The sequence below is a fragment of the Biomphalaria glabrata genome, chromosome 2 (assembly GCF_947242115.1).
Source record: "Biomphalaria glabrata chromosome 2, xgBioGlab47.1, whole genome shotgun sequence".
Lineage (NCBI taxonomy): Eukaryota > Metazoa > Mollusca > Gastropoda > Planorbidae > Biomphalaria > Biomphalaria glabrata.
Genome location: NC_074712.1, coordinates 43,078,231 through 43,097,378, shown reverse-complemented (window position 1 = coordinate 43,097,378; position 19,148 = coordinate 43,078,231). Strand labels below are relative to the sequence as shown.

Genomic DNA, 19,148 nt, shown 5'->3' with positions numbered 1-19,148 from the left:
TGTAAGAATTGATAAACTTCATTTTTTAAACCATTTAAAAAATGTTTCGTCTTTATTTTTGAACGTTCAGAATTGAATTTCAAAATGGAAATTTACACCAGGAGCATTACCAATGTAAATCAACAACTAGAGTGAAATGTGTTTATTTGAATATAAAAATAATTGTTTTGTTTTTTATCTTTGATTCTTGTTTTGGATTTCTATCTTTGTTGTGCAAAATGTTCTATTTTTAACTCGGCACGTCTGAAATTAATTATCACATTTATATTTGGGAGTACAGCTCCGTATGTTTGCGCTGTCAGGTGAAAGTTACTGTTCCTCTAGTATAGTTCCATGATCATAGTAACGATATCACAGGTTGAAAGTCGATTTGTAAAAAAATAGTTACAGAAGTAATAAATATTGAACATGTGTCAGGAATATCAGCAGCTATTTATTTAATAATGGGCTATCAACTAAAATATGGAACTTTCAGATCACATGCTCCAGTTCCAAGGGGTTTATCAGCTTTAAAATTTGGAACTTTCAGGGGTCTATTAACTTTAATTTAGGACTTCCATATCACATGCCCCAGCTCTAATATGTCATGCTACAATATCACCTTCTAATAAGAGCAGATGATAGTATACATGAGGGCCTACACAACCTGAATCTCTTTTGCTCTTCTCTTTTGACATTGTAACATTAATATGGTTCATTTAAAATGCATAATACTTGTAATAGGATTCTATATTTCAGACATAGCCAGCGTGTCACGTATCTAGATCTTAATCAAATTGAGCACGAAGATGGTATTGCGTGGTTGATGCAATACATTATTTAATACTATAATCCTATAACCAGGATAAGTAGGGTATATTATACAATGTTTAAGAATGAACTGAACCCTGTCATATTTTTTTTATAGCTCAATAAGAAATCACAAAATGAATAAACGGGCGTAATTACCCGAGAATTCATAATATCCATTCATTTCAATAATATTTACATAAAAATATTCAACATCTTTAAACTTTTTAATTCTCAAATCAAAGTTGTATCTTCAATCCTATTATAAAAAAAATAGGTACAACTAGAAATTGTGTATCTTCTATTTATACTTTTACAACTAAGTCAAAGTTGGATATTTTATGTCCACCTCGTTATTACTTTTAAGTAAAGACCTGAAGCACCTAGAGAAATAAAATGGGCAGAAAACAATGTTTTATCTTGTGACAGTAATGTCAACTACAGAAACATTGTTCTTCGCAAAGATCTACTGGAGGCGCGGTGGCTGAGTGGTTAAGCGCTTGGCTTACGAACCCTGGGGTCCTGGGTTCGAATCTCGGTGAAGACTGGGATTTTGAATTTCGAGGATTTTTACCTGACTATAGTTGGGTAAAGGTCGTTGTGCTCTTTAACTGTTGGTCAAAGAAACAGATGACTTCAACATCATCGAAGCCCCATAGATTTCAAGGTCTGGAAAGGGAAACTTACTTTGTATAGTTTCTCTACTACGTTCTTGTTCATACCTAAGATTACATTGAACATTTATGCGGTATATCTGTTGTGCTCTGGAAAAAAAAATAGGGAGCATATATCTAAAAGGAGCCTACACAAGCGTTTCCTAAACTTTTTCTTTAGCGGAACACTTTGTACAATTGGAGAATCAGCGGAACACTTTGCGTATAACTTTAGGTTGGATTATTTCCTATTTGGTTTAATAAAAGAATAATAATAATTAAACCATATTCTAAATTTAGCTTTATTATTTATTTTCAGTGATATAACTGGGACTGTAATAAAATACATACAAAAACATATGGAAATAATTAGGCTGATTAACTTCGATGGCATTGTGTACTTAAATAACATAATTTTCTGATATCAGGCACATTGAGGGGAAAAAACATTTCCTATCCCATGTGAATCAGAAGACTTAGACGGGCCGACATCCAGTTACAGGACAGAACACAATAGAAAACACAATGATATACAAGTAATATATTTTTAAAAAATCTACTTTAGATTAAAATAATACAGTAAACTAACAATACAATCCTATTATAATAACAATGTAAAAAATAAAGAGAAAATGTGTGTCTCGACATCTCAACATTAGGGGAGAGACTTTGATCAGATGAGCGCACATCTTAGCTGGAACATTGTTGCTTTAAATAAACGATTAATTAAAAAAAAACAAAAAACTTCCAATTTCCACATTGCACCTTCCATCCATGAAGAAAGTGTGAACTAATAGTGGGACATTTAAAATAAAATCAATAAGAAAATGTTAGGAAAAAAAGCATTCTAATTCTAACAGAATGCACCAAAACCAGTGCGCTATATTTAGACAAAGAATGATACCTAGCTGGACACAAGAGTTACATATAACGTCCAGTTTTGATTTCATCATGTACAAGTGCCCAACGAGCCTCAATTAGTGACCACCACCGGCAGAACGGACAACAATCCAGCCGATCTGAACATTTCTGCCAAACGCGCCTCAGGATGTCCCCTTCCTCCATATGTTGATAGCAGATGGGTTTCGATCTTTTATGTCTTTGGTATTTACTGGCGAAATTTTATTTTAAAACTTTGTCTTTAACATACTCCCCCCCCCCCCCATAGGAAAAAGTCGTTGCAATGTGACAATGGCATTTGTGACCGCAAACTTTAGCACACAAAACGTCTTCTGCTGAGATGTCGCCATTTTGGGGGTGAATAGACAAATGATATTCTTACAAAGACATATTGAAACGGACAAGTTGAAATTGACTCCTTGTTAAACAAGGAATGACCACTACTGGTGGCCAGTAATTCAGTCCATTGCTATCGAACTGAATAAATGCGTGATGACTTTGGCGCATTCTTTTTGAGTCTCCCTGGCTGTACATACTACGTCTGTCCGACTTCACATTGACACTATATTCAGAGTTTTGAAATGTAGAGTCCCTTATGTCATTCTTAATCTAGACAATTAGTTCATTAATTAGCTGCATTATTGATTTTTTTTAAACACTTAAATTAGAGTTGACCTATAAAATGTTGGAATCGCTTTTCCCCCCTCGAGTGACCTCGTTGTGACACCTGGCAGACGACAGCAGCACTAACATGATGAGCGCCGTTAGGCACTGTATCTTGTTCAATGAAGCATGGAACATACTAATGGTAGCGAGTATTGCCCAACGTTTGGGTGTGCAGGCTCTTTGATGTCCCTCCTGGTCACTGATGCTTGGCGTCAACATACACAGTACGATAGTCACTACGGGATTGATCCAACAACGTATTCATCTCCAACAATTGCCTTATCTAAATGATTCTGAAATGATCACATGAGGGAATGTTCATTATACATTGTTTAGCACTGGTCTATAGAAGGAAACAAATTACTTTGCATTGTTTTCTTGTTGGCAACTGTCATACATGGAGGTATATCCGGTGTACAGAGTAAGGTAGTGTTGATAAGCTAGGTGTTGTTTTTATAACGTTATAATTTTTTGTGCACTTTTTAGCACAGCAGAACCAAATTTTCAAGGCTCTTCCGTTTGTAGCTTTGATTGAGTTGGCAACACTGACGTTCAACTTTGCGTCCTTGCCAGTGTTTAGTATGTGGTGAGGATCTCCCGATAGCTGGAAACGGTAGAGAAGAAGACTCTTAAAGTGTTTACTATGTCACTAGGTCTATATGAAATACATTGCTCAGGAGTGATCCATGACGTGAAAACAAACACAAACATACAAACAAAACGATGGCATCACCTATCTTTAACCTAGATCACTTAGGTTGTTTTTTGTTTTTTTTTAAGATTGGGTCAATGATACTAATCGGAACGGTCAGATCAATACAAACCTCATTTTTAGTCCGTCTTCTTCTGTCGTCTAACTTTAGTTTTGATGTCATTAGTCCTCGCTTGTAGTATTAAAGAACATATTTCAAAGGATTGTGTAGGATAGTGTTGGCTGGTTCTCTAAATGCATATCTTAAATGGCGTCTGTCTTTCTGGACTTCACGTGGTTTCTATGCTATCTTTGAAATCTCAAGTCATATCTGTGAGTGTGTGTCTTGTTTGAAAATAGGCAAATAGAAGACAACCGAGTCTGAACTATTGATTATAAATAATAAAGTAAGATTGATAATTGAGCACACACTGATAGGATGTCCAGATTTGCTTTCGTTATTGCAATACATTTTTGTTTGTTTTATTTTGAATTACTTTAGTATAGCGCATGCTCCGTTCTCTGTGACCCAAACTTTCGTGAACCCTTGGTGGTGGGGTGGGGTGGGGGGAGCAAGTCTACGTGCTTGTAAAAATGTTTTACTTGTTTTGGATGTTCCTTCAGAGTTGAAGATAATTTACTTCCTAGTCCAAACCTCCCGCATGATGACAGGATGGGAGCGGGCAGGGTTTGAACCTGTGACCATCAATAAGTCCGAACGACAGTCCAGTGCGCAAACCGTACGACCAGGCGGCTATCCTTAAGTGTATTCTTAGCGAACACACCTGAACTCGAGTCGGGATTCAAACTCTAGCCCACCCCCATGCCCTTGATATGTAGCCAAGCAGTTTATGTCACTTATGCCACACATTCCACAATATGTAATTTAAAAAAAAAAAATGCCCATTTATGTGTTAAAAAATAATAAAAGACACCACAATTCAATATTCGCCATTGGATGCAGCAGCCAGACCAAATCGTAGATAAATGAATTGTTTAGTTTGGTTTATTATTACAGCTACTCATTAGCTCTGACATTTTGTGTCTCCTCCTGAAGGTGAAAAAAAAAAACAGGCTGACACGAGTTCTGAATATCTTGTTGTCTGGAGCTAAATGATAACATGTCTTGTTCGAATCCACAAGCAAACCAACAATTAAAGAAGTGTTTCGATCTGCACTAAACACTGAATGCCGCCTATTATCTTTGCGTATGTGTGTGTGCATTTATTTGTGTGTATGTGTATTATGTGCTCGATAGGATCGATAGGATATGATTTTTTTTTCTCCATTGTTACCACATGCCCTGTTGTGCATGAATGAGCGTCGTCTGACTCTAGGCTCCAACTTGTTAACTGTGCTTACCTCCCCTTGTATGAGTTGCCTTTCCATAATCACGGTTGTTTTTAATCCTGTCGTGAATTTAATCTAAATTTAAATCATTACAAAGCTTCTATCTCCCACACCCATTCTAGGATTAAGTTGAAACATTACCCCAGTATTTACTGTACCTAATGTACCTAACAAAACGAATCAATACAATAAATTTATCAATTAGTCAATTAATTACTGGTAATAAATTATTTTGCTTGATACCAATAAGGGCAATTGATCCTTTAGTATTCACAGATACTGCTAAATATGTATGGCCTCGTCCCCTTAGATAATTGAACTTGTTAATGCCCCCACACCCATTCTCGAATTTAGTTAAAACTTTAAACAATTATTTATTTCTACCTAGCAAAACATGAACAAATTAAAAAATTAATCAATTAATTGTTGGCAATTGTTTTGTTTGATATCAAATATGGGAAATAACTTCTGCATTATTGATAGATATAGTTGTAGGTGCGGAGTTCTTTCCTTTTTTAAAATATTCTTTTTGGGTTATATTTTGCTTTGTTTTTAACGTTAGTTTCGTTTGTATTGAGTAACGCAGGAAGCAAGTGACGGCCTAAAGAGAACATATCTAATGGAAGGGGATTTAAAAAAACAACAACATGTAATACTGTTCAATTTAAGATTTGTTTTATTGATCACTGGGCTACAAAAAAAAAAGAACAAAAAAATGTATATGAACAGACTGGCCTACTAACGCCTGGATGCTTCTTTCTTAGTCACTTTCCTTAGTACAATAAACAGAAAAGATGAGGATTATGTTATTATTGTTATTATTATTATTTGTAATTAAATTTTTTAGAAATATATGCAATACCAAGGATACCCGTTTAGAAACATAAAAGCTAATATACTTATGTATCCAAGAAAAGCATTTAGGGTTTCCACAATTTCACCATTTTACAGGAGCTGCTGGAAATCTCCTGAAATTGCAAAATATATGAAAAAGTCATAAGAATCTCCTGAAAAATAGACAAAATTGTCCTTTTGGATGTCATTCAATATGAAAAATGCCGATCCTACGGGCGATTAAGAAAAAAAAACGGCATTGTCGGCTTTCATTTAATAAAAATGTAATAATATGGCGAATTCAAACCTAAAACGGAAGTTCTAATACTTAGTTTACTTAAATAGTCACAGGCATATAATATAGATCCAAGTATTTTAAGTCTATCTACTATCTCGATCTCTTTAAAAAAAACAAAAGTGATTTTTTAATAACAAATCTAGATCTAGATACATAGATTTGATAGATCTGGAATCTAGAATTAGAATGAAAATACTAGATCTATTTTATCTAGATCCAAATCTAAAAAGACTTGGTATTAAAATTAAGATCTAGACCGTAAATCTAGATTAGATCTATTCTAGATTCTAGTAATCTAGTAGCCTAGATCTAGATTTGTCCAGTAGATACTGATACTCTAGATCTGCCGCCATCTATTAATGATCTAGATTTAGATCTAGTCAATCTAGATTATTCTAAATTCTAGATCTAGTTATCCTCTAGATCTAGATTCTAGTAGTAGTACTACTTGTAGATCTCTAGTCAGATCTAGATTCTAGATAGAGATAGATAGAGTCTGATAGAGTCTAGATCTAGATAGAGTCGAGTTAGGGAAGATTAGAGTAGAGACTATACTGTGACTTAGACTTACTTAGAGACTTTTTCTTACTCAGTTTTACTGTACTATTATTATCTCTAGATCTAACTAATAGATGATACTAGATCTAGAAATAGATATCTAGATCTAGACCTAGTAAGTAGATTACAGTCTTCGCCTTAGACTTAGTTAAGTTAGTTATTAAATTTAAAACGTCTTTAAATTTAAAACTGTAACTGTTACATGAATTACAGTGTCACTAGCAGTGACTAGCTAATAAGCTATATACTTAGACTTAGCTACATAGTAAGTTCAAGTGACTTAGAATATCTAGATCTAATATAGTTGTAGTACTAGTCATTCTATATACTCTAATACTATAGATCTAGATCTGGTAGCCTATTCTAGCCTAAGACCCAAGATATAATCTAGACTAGATCTAAAAATCTAAATCAAGAACTAGATCTTTCTACAAAGCTAGTTTGATAAAATTTTATTTTATAGATACTGATATTACTAATATTAGATTAGGGTGGAGGCCCTATGTATATATATATATATATATATATATATATATATATATATATATATATATATATATATATATATATATATATATATAATATATGGTATAGATCTAGATTATATTTCTAGAATTCTAGATCTAATAGAGATCTACTTAGATTCTGGAATCTCTCTCTTAGTTTTAGTTTTATAAATCTAGATAGATAGTGAAGTAGATGGGGCTTAGAATATAGTGTAATATAGTCTATAAGCTGCTATATAAAATTAAACTATTCATGGTTTTAATTTCAAATTCACTTCTAGCTTTATGATTCAGAGCTAGATTTTATAGATTTAAAGACAGCTATTGTTAATAAAAACAATCAATGCAAGAGATTTACACTGAAATAGGAAACTGATATTGATAATGTGTTATACATTGCAATTTGTTTTTTAGAGATTTTAATTAATTCCTAATGTTGACTAATACAAGCAATATATAGAGAGAGAGTAGTGCAAATAGGCTTATTGGTATACAAGTACTTTTTTTTACTCTTTAATCAGTTACTTTTGAATTTGCTAATTTGAAAAGGAAAAAAAATATACATGTATATGGTAATTCTTATATTTATTACTAAATATATAGTTTTTCCGCTCCTGAACTCGAATATTTTCTCCTGAAAAACTCCTGGAAATCTCCTGAAATCCTAATCTCAGAATGGTGGGGGATCCCTGAGCATTGTTATTTGTAAATAGCATTAAATTACAGAGACTTACTCGTCTATTTCCGGCATCTCCAAGTTTTTGACATTATTCTGGATGTAGCTGTGGCTCATGTATTTGATTTGTTTCGATCTTGTCAAACCATCATGTCATCGAGGCTGTGTCCACGTAATTTATTTAGTGACATTTCTCGCTTGGCATGACAAGCACAGACACCACACACACACTCACAAACGCACGGAATACTCACGCGATAGAGATGGTATCGCACACTGAGTAACTGTCAAACATCTCGAGTAGAGTCCAACTACCTCGCTAAAATCCAATAGACATCATTTTGTTTTTCTATGGTATTAATTTTAGGTCTAGATAGTTTACTGTGTTCTATAATAGATCCAGTTATCTGCCTTAAAATGCGCTTAATAACTAATGAATGCTGGTTTTTACAAAAAATGAACTGTTTTTTTTTACTCCGCCCCTATCCCCCCCCCCCCCCAAAACACTTTGCAAAAATCCTGTTTTAGCAAATGTCTAAATCTACTCAGTTTATGACATTGAAATGCTAAGCCTATACATTCAGGGCTTACAAGACGGGGCGCAAAATGTTCCTGAACGTCTAGTTCTTTCTTGAACTCTTTAATGATTACCGGTACATGTGGGAATAGCCGCTGTGACCTGTCTGTTCAAGAGACAGATTTTTAAGACCAAATTTAATTTTAGAAAATAATATTTCAAAGAACTATAACGGCAAACTCGAGTTTTCTCAGTGCGTCGCTAGTAATTCTTTTCCCATAGATGTACATAAATTGTCAAATTTCAAGGAAAAAAATATAAGAGCCGTTTTCGAGATCCGTGTCCAGGTTTTTCCCAGTTCCCATGAATTTGCAAGCTGAATAGAAGATATACGAGCTCTCATCCAAATCACAAGAAAGATGACGCTTACTATAAGCTATCCCGACAGGACCAACGTCTAATCTTTCGACTCAGGACCGGACACATTTGAATGCGACAACACATGTTCCGGAAGCTCAAAATAGGAACCAGTGAAATCTGCCCATGTGGAGTATTACCAGAAAATGCCGACCACGTCCTCCAAAACTGCTCTCTCTACCAAGAGGCCCGTATAAGACATTGGCCCCAAATCACCCCAATAGAAAGAAAACTATATGGAGAGCTCCCTGATTAGGAAACCACTGCGCAGTTCATCTCATGTATTGGTCTAGTCATATGAACACTCCAACATAACAATGAGAACGATGAAGAAGAAGAAGAAAAAGTACAGCTGTGACAATAGCCTCCATTAAAACAAACACACCAACAAACCGCCTGCAGGCGTCTGAGACCACTGGTTGACGAAGGTGTTGGTACAACATGGTCACTCATCTGACAGGTAGGCTACGAGACTTGTGCGATAGTTCCAATAATGTATTTCAAAATCTCAAACCAAAATTTTATTAACGGAATAATTCTTTAGTTATGACAACTTCCGATTGATGTTGCAGCCTATTCGCAAAGATCATGACCTAGTTTACAACTTTAAATAGAATTGTGCGTTTGAAAAAAAAAAAAAAAAAGAGAGACTTAACCACAATCCTGCATTTCTATCCGTCAAATGAATTACTTGTATATACTAATATATAGACTCTTATGCGCCCAGACGTCTGGAACAAGTAAATATTAAGCATATGTCAGTTTTAAAAAAAGTATTTGTCAATTAATTCAGACATTATTAGATCTACCATTAAAAAAAAATAAATGTCCAGAAGAGCCCCTTTCATGCATATTCCCCCTCCCCCCCCCCCTTTTTTTTTTTTTTTTACTCTGTTTCTCCTCATTTTCTGCGCATCTGAAGATGTTAATTTTCTGCGGACTAGCCGAGGTAAACACCGGCAGTAATTTCACTGGTCCGATGGCAAAGTGCGTGAGGCGAACCCGAGAAAAGTTCGTTATTGTTGGTTAGGTGGGGGAGCATGGCTATAGAGACTATAAAGAAGGTGGGGGTAGGTTGGTGTCTGAAGGAAGGGCGGGTGGGAAAAAAAAGAAAGATGAGAAGAGTTAAGAGGATTTTCTTCTCTCTTTCTCTCTCCCTCTCTCCACACGACTATTCCTTTTTGCACATAGAAATCTTTTTGGTTTATCACCGGCCCTTTGATGTCCTGAGCAAGGCAGAACTTGAAAGAGATTTTTGGAGTCGAGGCTCGGCGACGTGTTCAGAATTGACTGAGTTGATGTGCGAGGCCCAGGCGAGAGCGTGTAATGTCTTGAGTGTGTGTGTGAGGGGGGGGCTGAAAGGGGCTGGGTGTTTGGGGGGGGGGGTCTGCCTGTGTTTATGGATATACTTAATGTTGATCTATTTCTAGTATTGTTTCCAACTGATACTGATCAATATTGTGTGTATATGCAATTTTTTTGACAAATATTATAATAAAAAAAAAGGATTAATCAATCCTTTACTTAAGACAAAATGTGGTACATTATATTTTAGAGTTGCAAATGGCACATCTAATACAGCGAAGTGAAAAACCCTAGAAAGTCTATGTCTCTAAAATAGGCGAATACCACAGGTCTGGCACTACTGTTCTATGATAACCAGTCTGCATTCCTACGTATTAAATTATTGATTTAAAATTAGTAAACTCTCTAAGGTTTTGAAACAAGCCAAAGTGTTCTTGAAAAATCACAAAGCATGCCAAACCACTGCAAAGACATAGGATACACTTAGTCTTAGGGTTCCATAGTCCATTGATACTCTCGACCTCTCGAACTTCAAGACTATTTGTATGTTACCACCCACTGCTGGATTCGCTTGTTGTCAAACGCTGCAGGTCCCAGATGTTACAAGCTTATGTTTCAAGTCACTTACATGCTGCTTCATAATAATTACACGCGGATGTATAGTGTAGCAATAGCTGTCTTTTTACAGTATTAGACATTAATGTGTAGCAATAGCTGTAATATTACAGTACAAACCACTAATGTGTAGCTATAGCTGTAATATTACAGTACAAACCAATAATGTGTAGCTATAGCTGTAATATTACAGTAAAAACCACTAATGTGTAGCTATAGCTGTAATATTACAGTACAAACCACTAATGTGTAGCTATAGCTGTAATATTACAGTACAAACCACTAATGTGTAGCTATAGCAGTAATTTTACAGTACTAGCCACTAATGTGTAGCGATAGCAGTAATTTTACAGTACTAGCCACTAATGTGTAGCGATAGCCTTTGTACACAATATTTTTTTTTAATATTTAGTAATATTTTTAATGGTACAGTAGTTGATTCAGCTGTAATGGAACATTAGCCAATGTAATGTTAGCAACAACTGTAACTGGTGCTATAATAGGAATGGATGCGTTTTGGTTTGCATTTTGTTTTTCATTTGGATACCTCAATTTAAAACAAAAAAAAAGTAAACTATTATTGGTTCCTAGTTATGACAATTATTCCCCTTTCATTTTGTAAGCTTTTTTTTTTTTTTCTTTTCAAATTGAAGCGCTCTACTTCCAATGGTAAATAACTGAGGCTGTTTCTTGACATTGAAAACTTATGGGCTCTGCAGTTTTGTTCATGCCCAAACAATTTCATCACGCGCATATCACTGCAATGCTCATAACATTTTTTGTAAGACCAATATGCCGTGCACTAAAACAATGATGAAACGAAAATTGCTTTATTTATCAGTTATTAATACATTTAACAAGATCTCTTGGCCGTAGCCCGAATTATCTTTGATATCATCGACCATGTTTATCACTGTTTTCATCCATTGTTCGATTTGTGTAGCCATTTTGGTATCTGCTTAACTACGCTGGAGATAATATAGTGGTTGGCATACATCATTTAACAATAGTATTTATGATTTCTGCATGTTAGTCTACAGTATCTAGTAACGTATACTTGTGTCCAGATAATTAGCACTCAGCAGAAAGTCGTGACGTGTTTTATTCTGTGGGAAACGTCATTTAAGTCTTGTATGTTTCTCATAGGCACACAATCACACAATCAGAGTTTATTGTGAAGGGAAAGCAAATTGCCGGGTGAAGCGAACAAAGACCAAATTTGACTAATGAACACGACTAGTCCTTGCCTTGCATATGTCTGATGATCGCTGGCCCTAATTTGTTGATTGGTCCGCGATGGGCTATCATCCGAATAAAGAACAATCTGGAGGGGGTAGGGGAAACCATACTGCCGAGAAGCTTAATTAGCATCTGTTACCCGCCCTGACCCAAAGTACCCCCCCCCCCCACACCACCACCATCTCATTTAGTTTAGTTGGCTGCAGAGATGCAATGTTGACGTAAGGGTAGAGGGAGGGCTCCCACCGCTGATTACCGCTGACTCTGGAAGAAGGCGCACACGACCTAAGTCTCGGGCTGTACATCGGGCTGGCTAACGAGGTGTGGGGTTACTTCCCTTGTCACTCGGGTCTTTCAAACGAACCGATACTTATAGTGAGGGTGTGTTGGTGTCTTTTCAGCACATTAAGTGAGCGTAGCCTGTTAAGAAGTTGATTGTGCTGAAATGTCCCCTGACCCCACATCAGCATATGCCTTAAACATATAGTCCTGACTAATAAACTCATTGTTTACTATACAACCTGTGCAATCATTTCGGCTACGAATAAAGAATGCACTGGGGAATTGAGCTACCGGGTGGATAGATGTGGGGCGGGGCGGGGGAGGGACTGTGCTGCACACAAGTAACCAATCACTATTTATTAGTATCATCGATCTAGCTAGTTTGTTCTTTATGCCGGTTTGTTCTTTATGCCGGTTGCCTTATCGATGCATGTCTTTCTTTTTCTTTCTGAAACATCGAGGCCCAATGATTAGCCTATCTAGCTTTCTGTAAGGCATCTCCTTCAGCTTAATGAGACTTACGGAACACAGTGTTTAAATTTAAAGACAGTTATTACTCTGTACTGCATGGAGAGAAGGGGGGAAAGAGAGGAAGATTTGTTCCTCGAGGAGCCGCCGAGTTGTTGTTTTTTTTTTTTTTTGGGGGGGGGGGGGGCGAGGGTCGGCGCTTAATTCTGCATCTGTAAATATAGACCTACGCCAATATTGCTGTCTGATAATCTTTGTTCTTGGTAATTAAGACCTTTCAGCTGAGCTTTATAATCAAGTTAATTTATCACAGACTAATTGAGTAGATTTATAGACTTTGCAGCGCTTTAGGCCAAACGTGTGCCTTCCCTTTAGTATTATGATATATATTTGTTGCACTAGATTGGAGGACGATGATGGTGACATGTTTCTATTTACTGAGCTCAAGTACAAAGGATAAGGGAATCGATTTTCATAAATAGGTTAGCATGTCCATGTTTACAGGATTGATTCACAGAAAGTTGGGGAATCGGTTGCGTTTATGTTGTTGTTTTTGTCCTTAATCTCGTGTCAAAGTGCTAATGTATGCACCATCACCCCCCCCCCTCTCTCTCTCTCTCTCTCTCTCTCTCTCTCTCTCTCTCTCTCTCTCATTTGCGATATGGTTTTGTTTGTCACTATCTATCCCAAAAATGTATGGTTGAGATCCAAGGGAGGTAAGTGCCTGCGTTGCGTAGCTAAATCGTGTGTTTGTCTCCTCTTGTCTGACTAGATGTAGAAATGACGTGCACGTGGTTAATCTCGCTTAACGTCCAGTAATTATGACCAGTCCTTGATGTCCTTAATAGTCGAGGCTCAGTTACTTGCCGCTTACTATTGATTTTATTGAGATCTAGATCGGTGTCTTCTTCACCCCCCCCCCCCCCGAATTCTTATTACTCCCCCTATTTTGATCAGAATTATATCCTGGTATTGCCTCTCTTATCTCCCTTTTTGAAAATAAAACCAAATACGTTGAAGACTAAAATATAAAAGAATTGTGGTCATTTGTTAGAACAACAACTTCTCAGAAATTCTGACGTTTTAAAAAATTATTAGGGCTTTCTGTTTGTTGTTTTTTTCCTCTCTCGCGAATGATTGAACTATCCAGCATGTTTTCTGCTGAAAATGAACACCCCAAGTGCTAATATTTTAATATGATCCCATAAAGGTACGGGAAATCTTGTTACCACATTCTGGGGAGTCCTCAGATTTCGAACGCCGATCGTTCAGGACGCCGCGAGGTAGCTGTGCGTGCGTGTGTGTGTGTTTGGTGCGAGTGTTGTTGAGCAATAGTAAATGCTATTACCGTCTCTGTCGCACTGTGTATCCCTTGCACATCTCTGCTCTCTTCTTGGGCGTGGATGTGTGTCGGTGCTTCCACGCGTTTCTCCTCATCTAGAAGAACTCATTGCTGATCACTCATGCGGAAAGAGAAAAAAAAAACTTAGACTAAGAGCTTGGACGAATCAGTAGCATGTCATTGTAGATGTTTCTAGATTTTGTCTGCGCACGCATGGGTGGGAAGCGAAGAGGAAGCTTACAGTCTACCCGTTCCACCCTGTCTTTTACTCCATGCTAGAAATAGTTGCCCCACCCCACAATCTGTTTGCCCCGCCACACAATCTGTTTGTCCCACCCCACAATGTCAGTTTAACTCTTTGAGTTTACAGCAATGTACAAGTAGGCAACATACTTGACACTCGTTGTTTGCCATTCAACCCTGAAGACCACTGGCGAGGCGGCGATCGAACCATTGAAGACGTGCTTTCTGGAAGAGTTGTTTGTATTTCCCGCCCCCTTGCTTCATTAGTAGGACCCATTGTTTGGTGGCTTGAAATTCCGTTCATAGCGGCCTGATCGAAACCAGTTATGGCACCAGTTAGACAATTAGAGCTTGTTCCAACATACCTCTGCACTTACAAACCATGGGCTAGATCTTTCAAGTCCTGTCGTATTCTTCTTAGTTTTATGCTGAGTTTCAGATTTATATATCTATATTCTATGTGTTTCCTTTCAATCAAAAGTATAATTAGTTGTATTTATTTCGCGAAATAAAAATCATTAAAAAATCGGGGACCTCAACTTTCTCGCTGTATGAGTTCTTAACTAACTTCTGAATGGACTATTAAAATAGTTGCTCTCTTCTTTGGCTCTCCGTGATGGTTATCTACATTGTATATTTATTTGTTGTTGGTGTTGTTTCTTTTTTTTCAGTTGGTTTGTAAGGTATTGCTTTATAAAACGAGACTGTTTATGTTTGTCCACCTGGTCAACAATTTGTTTTGCTTGTTTTTTGTGTTTTGTTTTTGTTGCTTGGACTATCATCAGTCACTGACATCTACAAGAGAGTTCGAGACACTTGAACAATGTTTCATGCAAGACATTTCTGTCTTGTTGCCAAAATATTCAGTGTAGTCAAAGTGTTTAAAGTTGTCCTTTCAGTTATAAGAAATAGAAAGTAGATAGATCCTTGTATATTTTTTTTTACATACTGCTATATATATATTCGAATTATACATATATCTATGTATGGAATGACGGGTCAGGGTTGTAGTATTAGGAGAAGCGACAACTTTTCTCTCCCCCCACCCCCACACATACTTCTTCCCGCCTCCGCGCCACCCTAGACGTGCAAGGCAAAGCCGCGATCAAAGGGCGCCCCCTATCGACAGGTGCATCTACTTATTGTTTTTATTTGCCTGTCGCTTTCTCCATTGGCCCCATCAGGTGCAATTAAACGTGAACTCTGACCCCCGGCGAGATCAAACGCAAGATCCAACACTTGAAGAGCGAGATGGAAATATCCGTTGAGATATTTTGTGTTGCTTTCAAAAGGCTGTGGCGGGGTGTATCGGGCGCACAGAAGGAGGGAGGGGAGGGTGTTCGGTAAAAGGGTAGATCTACTATTTCTACCTTTTTTTTTTTTTTTGAAAATCTCCTTTGTTTTAGCTTCAACTCGTTTGCGCAACAAAAAGAGAAAAAAAAAGCAACATGAAAGCTTACATGCTATCTGCGGGGGTGGTCGCTTAAGTAGGTCGAGGACTGGCCTGGTCTGCGTCTTGCTATTGAACATTCTATATGTGTATGTGTTTATGATTTGGGGAAAAAAGTAAAAAGGGGGTGGGGGATGGCATATCAGATGTCTGAATAGAAGTTTTTTCGTAACTTTAAACATGATTACGGCCTAGGTAATGTGTCACATGGTACGTGGCATGGTGCTGTATCACATGGTACGTGACGTACTGTGCCACATGGTACGTGACATGGTACTATGTCCTTATGATACGTGACACATTGTGCGTAAGGGCTAGCAGTCCTATTGTTTCATCCACCTTTGACAGTCCATCTCTTCATCCTCCGAGGTGAAGGGGACCACTCAGATCCACTACTCTGCTAGTAGCTGGTCTAGATTGGAGCTCGTTCTAAGCACTGTCAATGACGTGAGGAGAAGAAGTCAAGTTCAGCAACAAGTAAAGTCTCAACACTGTCACGAGTAGAATGGTGGTCTCCCTTTGCTCTTTAAGCCAATTATTCATCTCAAATAATGACACAAGGAGTTTTTGTTGTTTTATTTTTAATTATTTTAAATTGTGAATGACCAGGGAGGATGAAATGAGACAATGAATTCCCATAACGTTTGATGACTTCATAGTTAGATTAGTTTTGGAATGTAAATGTAAGCACATAGTAACCAATCATGAGTGGGAGATAATAATCTGCATTTTGAAAAAAAAGTGTTATTATTTATTATATTTCACGATTGTATGTAACAAACTGGCAGTATCCGACAATGTTATCGACGTTTTATGCTTAGTACTCGTTTCTAGTTTTCTTATTTAAAACTCTAGTCCACCATGCTACGCGTTTAGCAGATAGGAACAATCAATCGTTATTTTAAAAAATATTTTATTACTGATATTTTTCTCTTTAGTATACAAAATACTCAATCTATATCTTCCATTCGAAATTTTTATCATTTTAAAAGAAAATCAACAGGATTTTTTTTTTATAGCGCAAGGGAGGTAACCAGTGTTGTCCTCGTGTATTTATTGAGTTATGGGAACTTGTTTATTGGACAATATTGCCTATCTACATGTGGTAAATGCGACCTATCCATCTATTTATTTCATATAATCTCTAGTTTAGTATTATCTGTTTAATTAAGGATTACGTAGTTATCTTTTTTTTTGTTTTAAAATAGTTTCTTTAATTTTTTTAAATATATATTTTCTATAAGAGTCTGTGATTGACCTGGTAATCAAACCATTTCAATACTATCGAACTAAGATATATAGATTCCACATGTAATGTCTGAGAAGAAAGTATTATGAACGTCTATTTCGTTTATTATCATTAGAATGATTTTGTTATATGTAAAACACAAACTGTGTAAATAATTCTTCTAATGGATAATAAAGATGTTATTGCGTTTATTGTAATATATAATTCGATTGATATTGTTAATGAGTTGCTTTTGTTATTTAAATAATTTGAGTTCTAATTTCAGTATAAATGCATTATTTTAATTAATTTTTATTTGTTTTGTTTGTTTCAGAAAAGTCAACGTCTGGGCCAGCAGCACCTGGTCACGGCCCCCCAGGGTCTCTCGGTTTCTTCATCCCTCCATATGCCTCGGCCTACCCAAATGGGGTAAGTCACGCTATTAGATCTGCTGTTCATTGTTTATCATTTTATTTTTGTGTCCGCTTGTGAGAGAATGTATCTGCTCATTAACAGCTGCAGTTAAACATGTCATTTGTAAGGCATCGGCTTTTCACTTCCACGTGATAGAAGTACATTCATATATTATTTCAACAAAGTACTTCAATGACTCTCTTGCCTACTAGGTCTAGATGGTCAATGTCTGAAAGTTTAAAACATTAGGATCACATAGTTTTTTTTTTTTGTTTTTTTTTTGTTTTCACAAATGTTTTACTGTTGTTTCATCTTTTATTTGTAATATTATTATTTTTGTTACGAGGCTTATATTAACTCCCTGTCTGTCTGTCAGTGTCAGTCTGTCTGGCAGGATTCTTGAATTTACGCATTTCTTCTGCCATGTCCCATTCTCGGATCAAGTTGAAACTTTGCAGAATTGTTGATTGTCGATGAAAACGCATGAATCAATTTTTTAAAATTAACCAATTAGTTAATTAGTGGTAATTACTTAATTTATTTTTATATAGAAAAAGGGATATAAATCTTGCAGTATTAAGAAATACAGTAGTAATTGAGCGGTTCTTACCTAATTTTAAGCTTTGTGGTTTGTTTGTTTTTTAAGTATTTATTTTTATACTTGCGTGTTTAAATATTAGTACTAAAAATTCACAACTTCAGGGCAATAATAGGACTTTCCAAGTGGGCGACTCTATTTAATAGTTTTCTCTGTTTGTTTTTAGTTGCTTTGCTTCATTTGATTCATGAACTCACTGCAGTCCAGCTAACTCTCTTCAATTTAAAGGAAACAAAAGCTCATTTAGTAGAAATAATAATTTGTAAAAGCATGCCTCATTCATAGGTAGGGAAACAAATTTGTCCCAAATTAAATAGCCCACTGACCACATCGACTTTCAGCGCCAATAAATATGTCTGCTCACTTTCTCATACAGAGTTACCCCTGCTTGATCTCTGCACACTAAACCCATATCTCTTTAAAATACTCAACAAATCGTTTGTCTACTGTAATAACGATAGTGACGTGAATAAATTAACCTGCTTGTAACTTGCTTGTCTTCGTGTCCTAATTAAATACAGGGTCCATTTTGGATCTCCCCCCACCTTTTTTTCCCCCATATATTTTTTTTTCTTTTGCGAGAATGACATATTGTGCCACATTTTTTGTCCGTTCTCACCGTATCCATGTGACCTGATTTGCATAACTAAAACAATTAGTCACTGTAAAAATTAGTCGTTATTTTGCGCTCCCAACTATTACATTGTGTATTAATCAAGGTGATGTATAGATCGCCGTCAGACAAGTTAAATAAACACATGCATTCTGATCTCGCCCCTGTGCTCGCCCTCGGTGCGGGATCTCTCTTGGCGAGATATTTTAACAGTGATGCAAGAGCACAGACTTCTCACGGTATTGGGGCCGTCCCATGACCCCTCCGGAGTTACCTTAAAATGAGGATTGGGGAGTCTTGTTTATACATGGTCTACACAAACATCGGGCCTCCCCCCCCCCCCCCGCTGCTGGTGGTGTATATTTATCTGTCTCTGACGCGAAATGATGTCGTTACATTAAATATATACAATAAAGAATGGGCTTAGGACAATTTAAAAACGGTTTCTTTGTCGTCTGCGACTTCCATTTGTTTTTAACCACATTCTGAGACTTAA

At 36.5% G+C, this 19,148-nt stretch overlaps 1 protein-coding gene across 5 annotated transcripts in view; it reads left to right on the top strand.

Annotated features, from left to right (window-relative positions):
• LOC106050505 (transcription factor 7-like 2) overlaps window positions 1-19,148 on the top strand; it is a 138,289-nt gene that overhangs the window by 41,151 nt on the left and 77,990 nt on the right. For all 5 annotated transcript variants that reach the window (XM_056020706.1, XM_013205473.2, XM_056020705.1 and 2 more), the window contains exon 3: window positions 17,362-17,456. In XM_056020706.1, coding sequence (XP_055876681.1) covers window positions 17,362-17,456 — 95 coding nt within the window. The remainder of the gene's footprint in view (window positions 1-17,361; window positions 17,457-19,148) is intronic.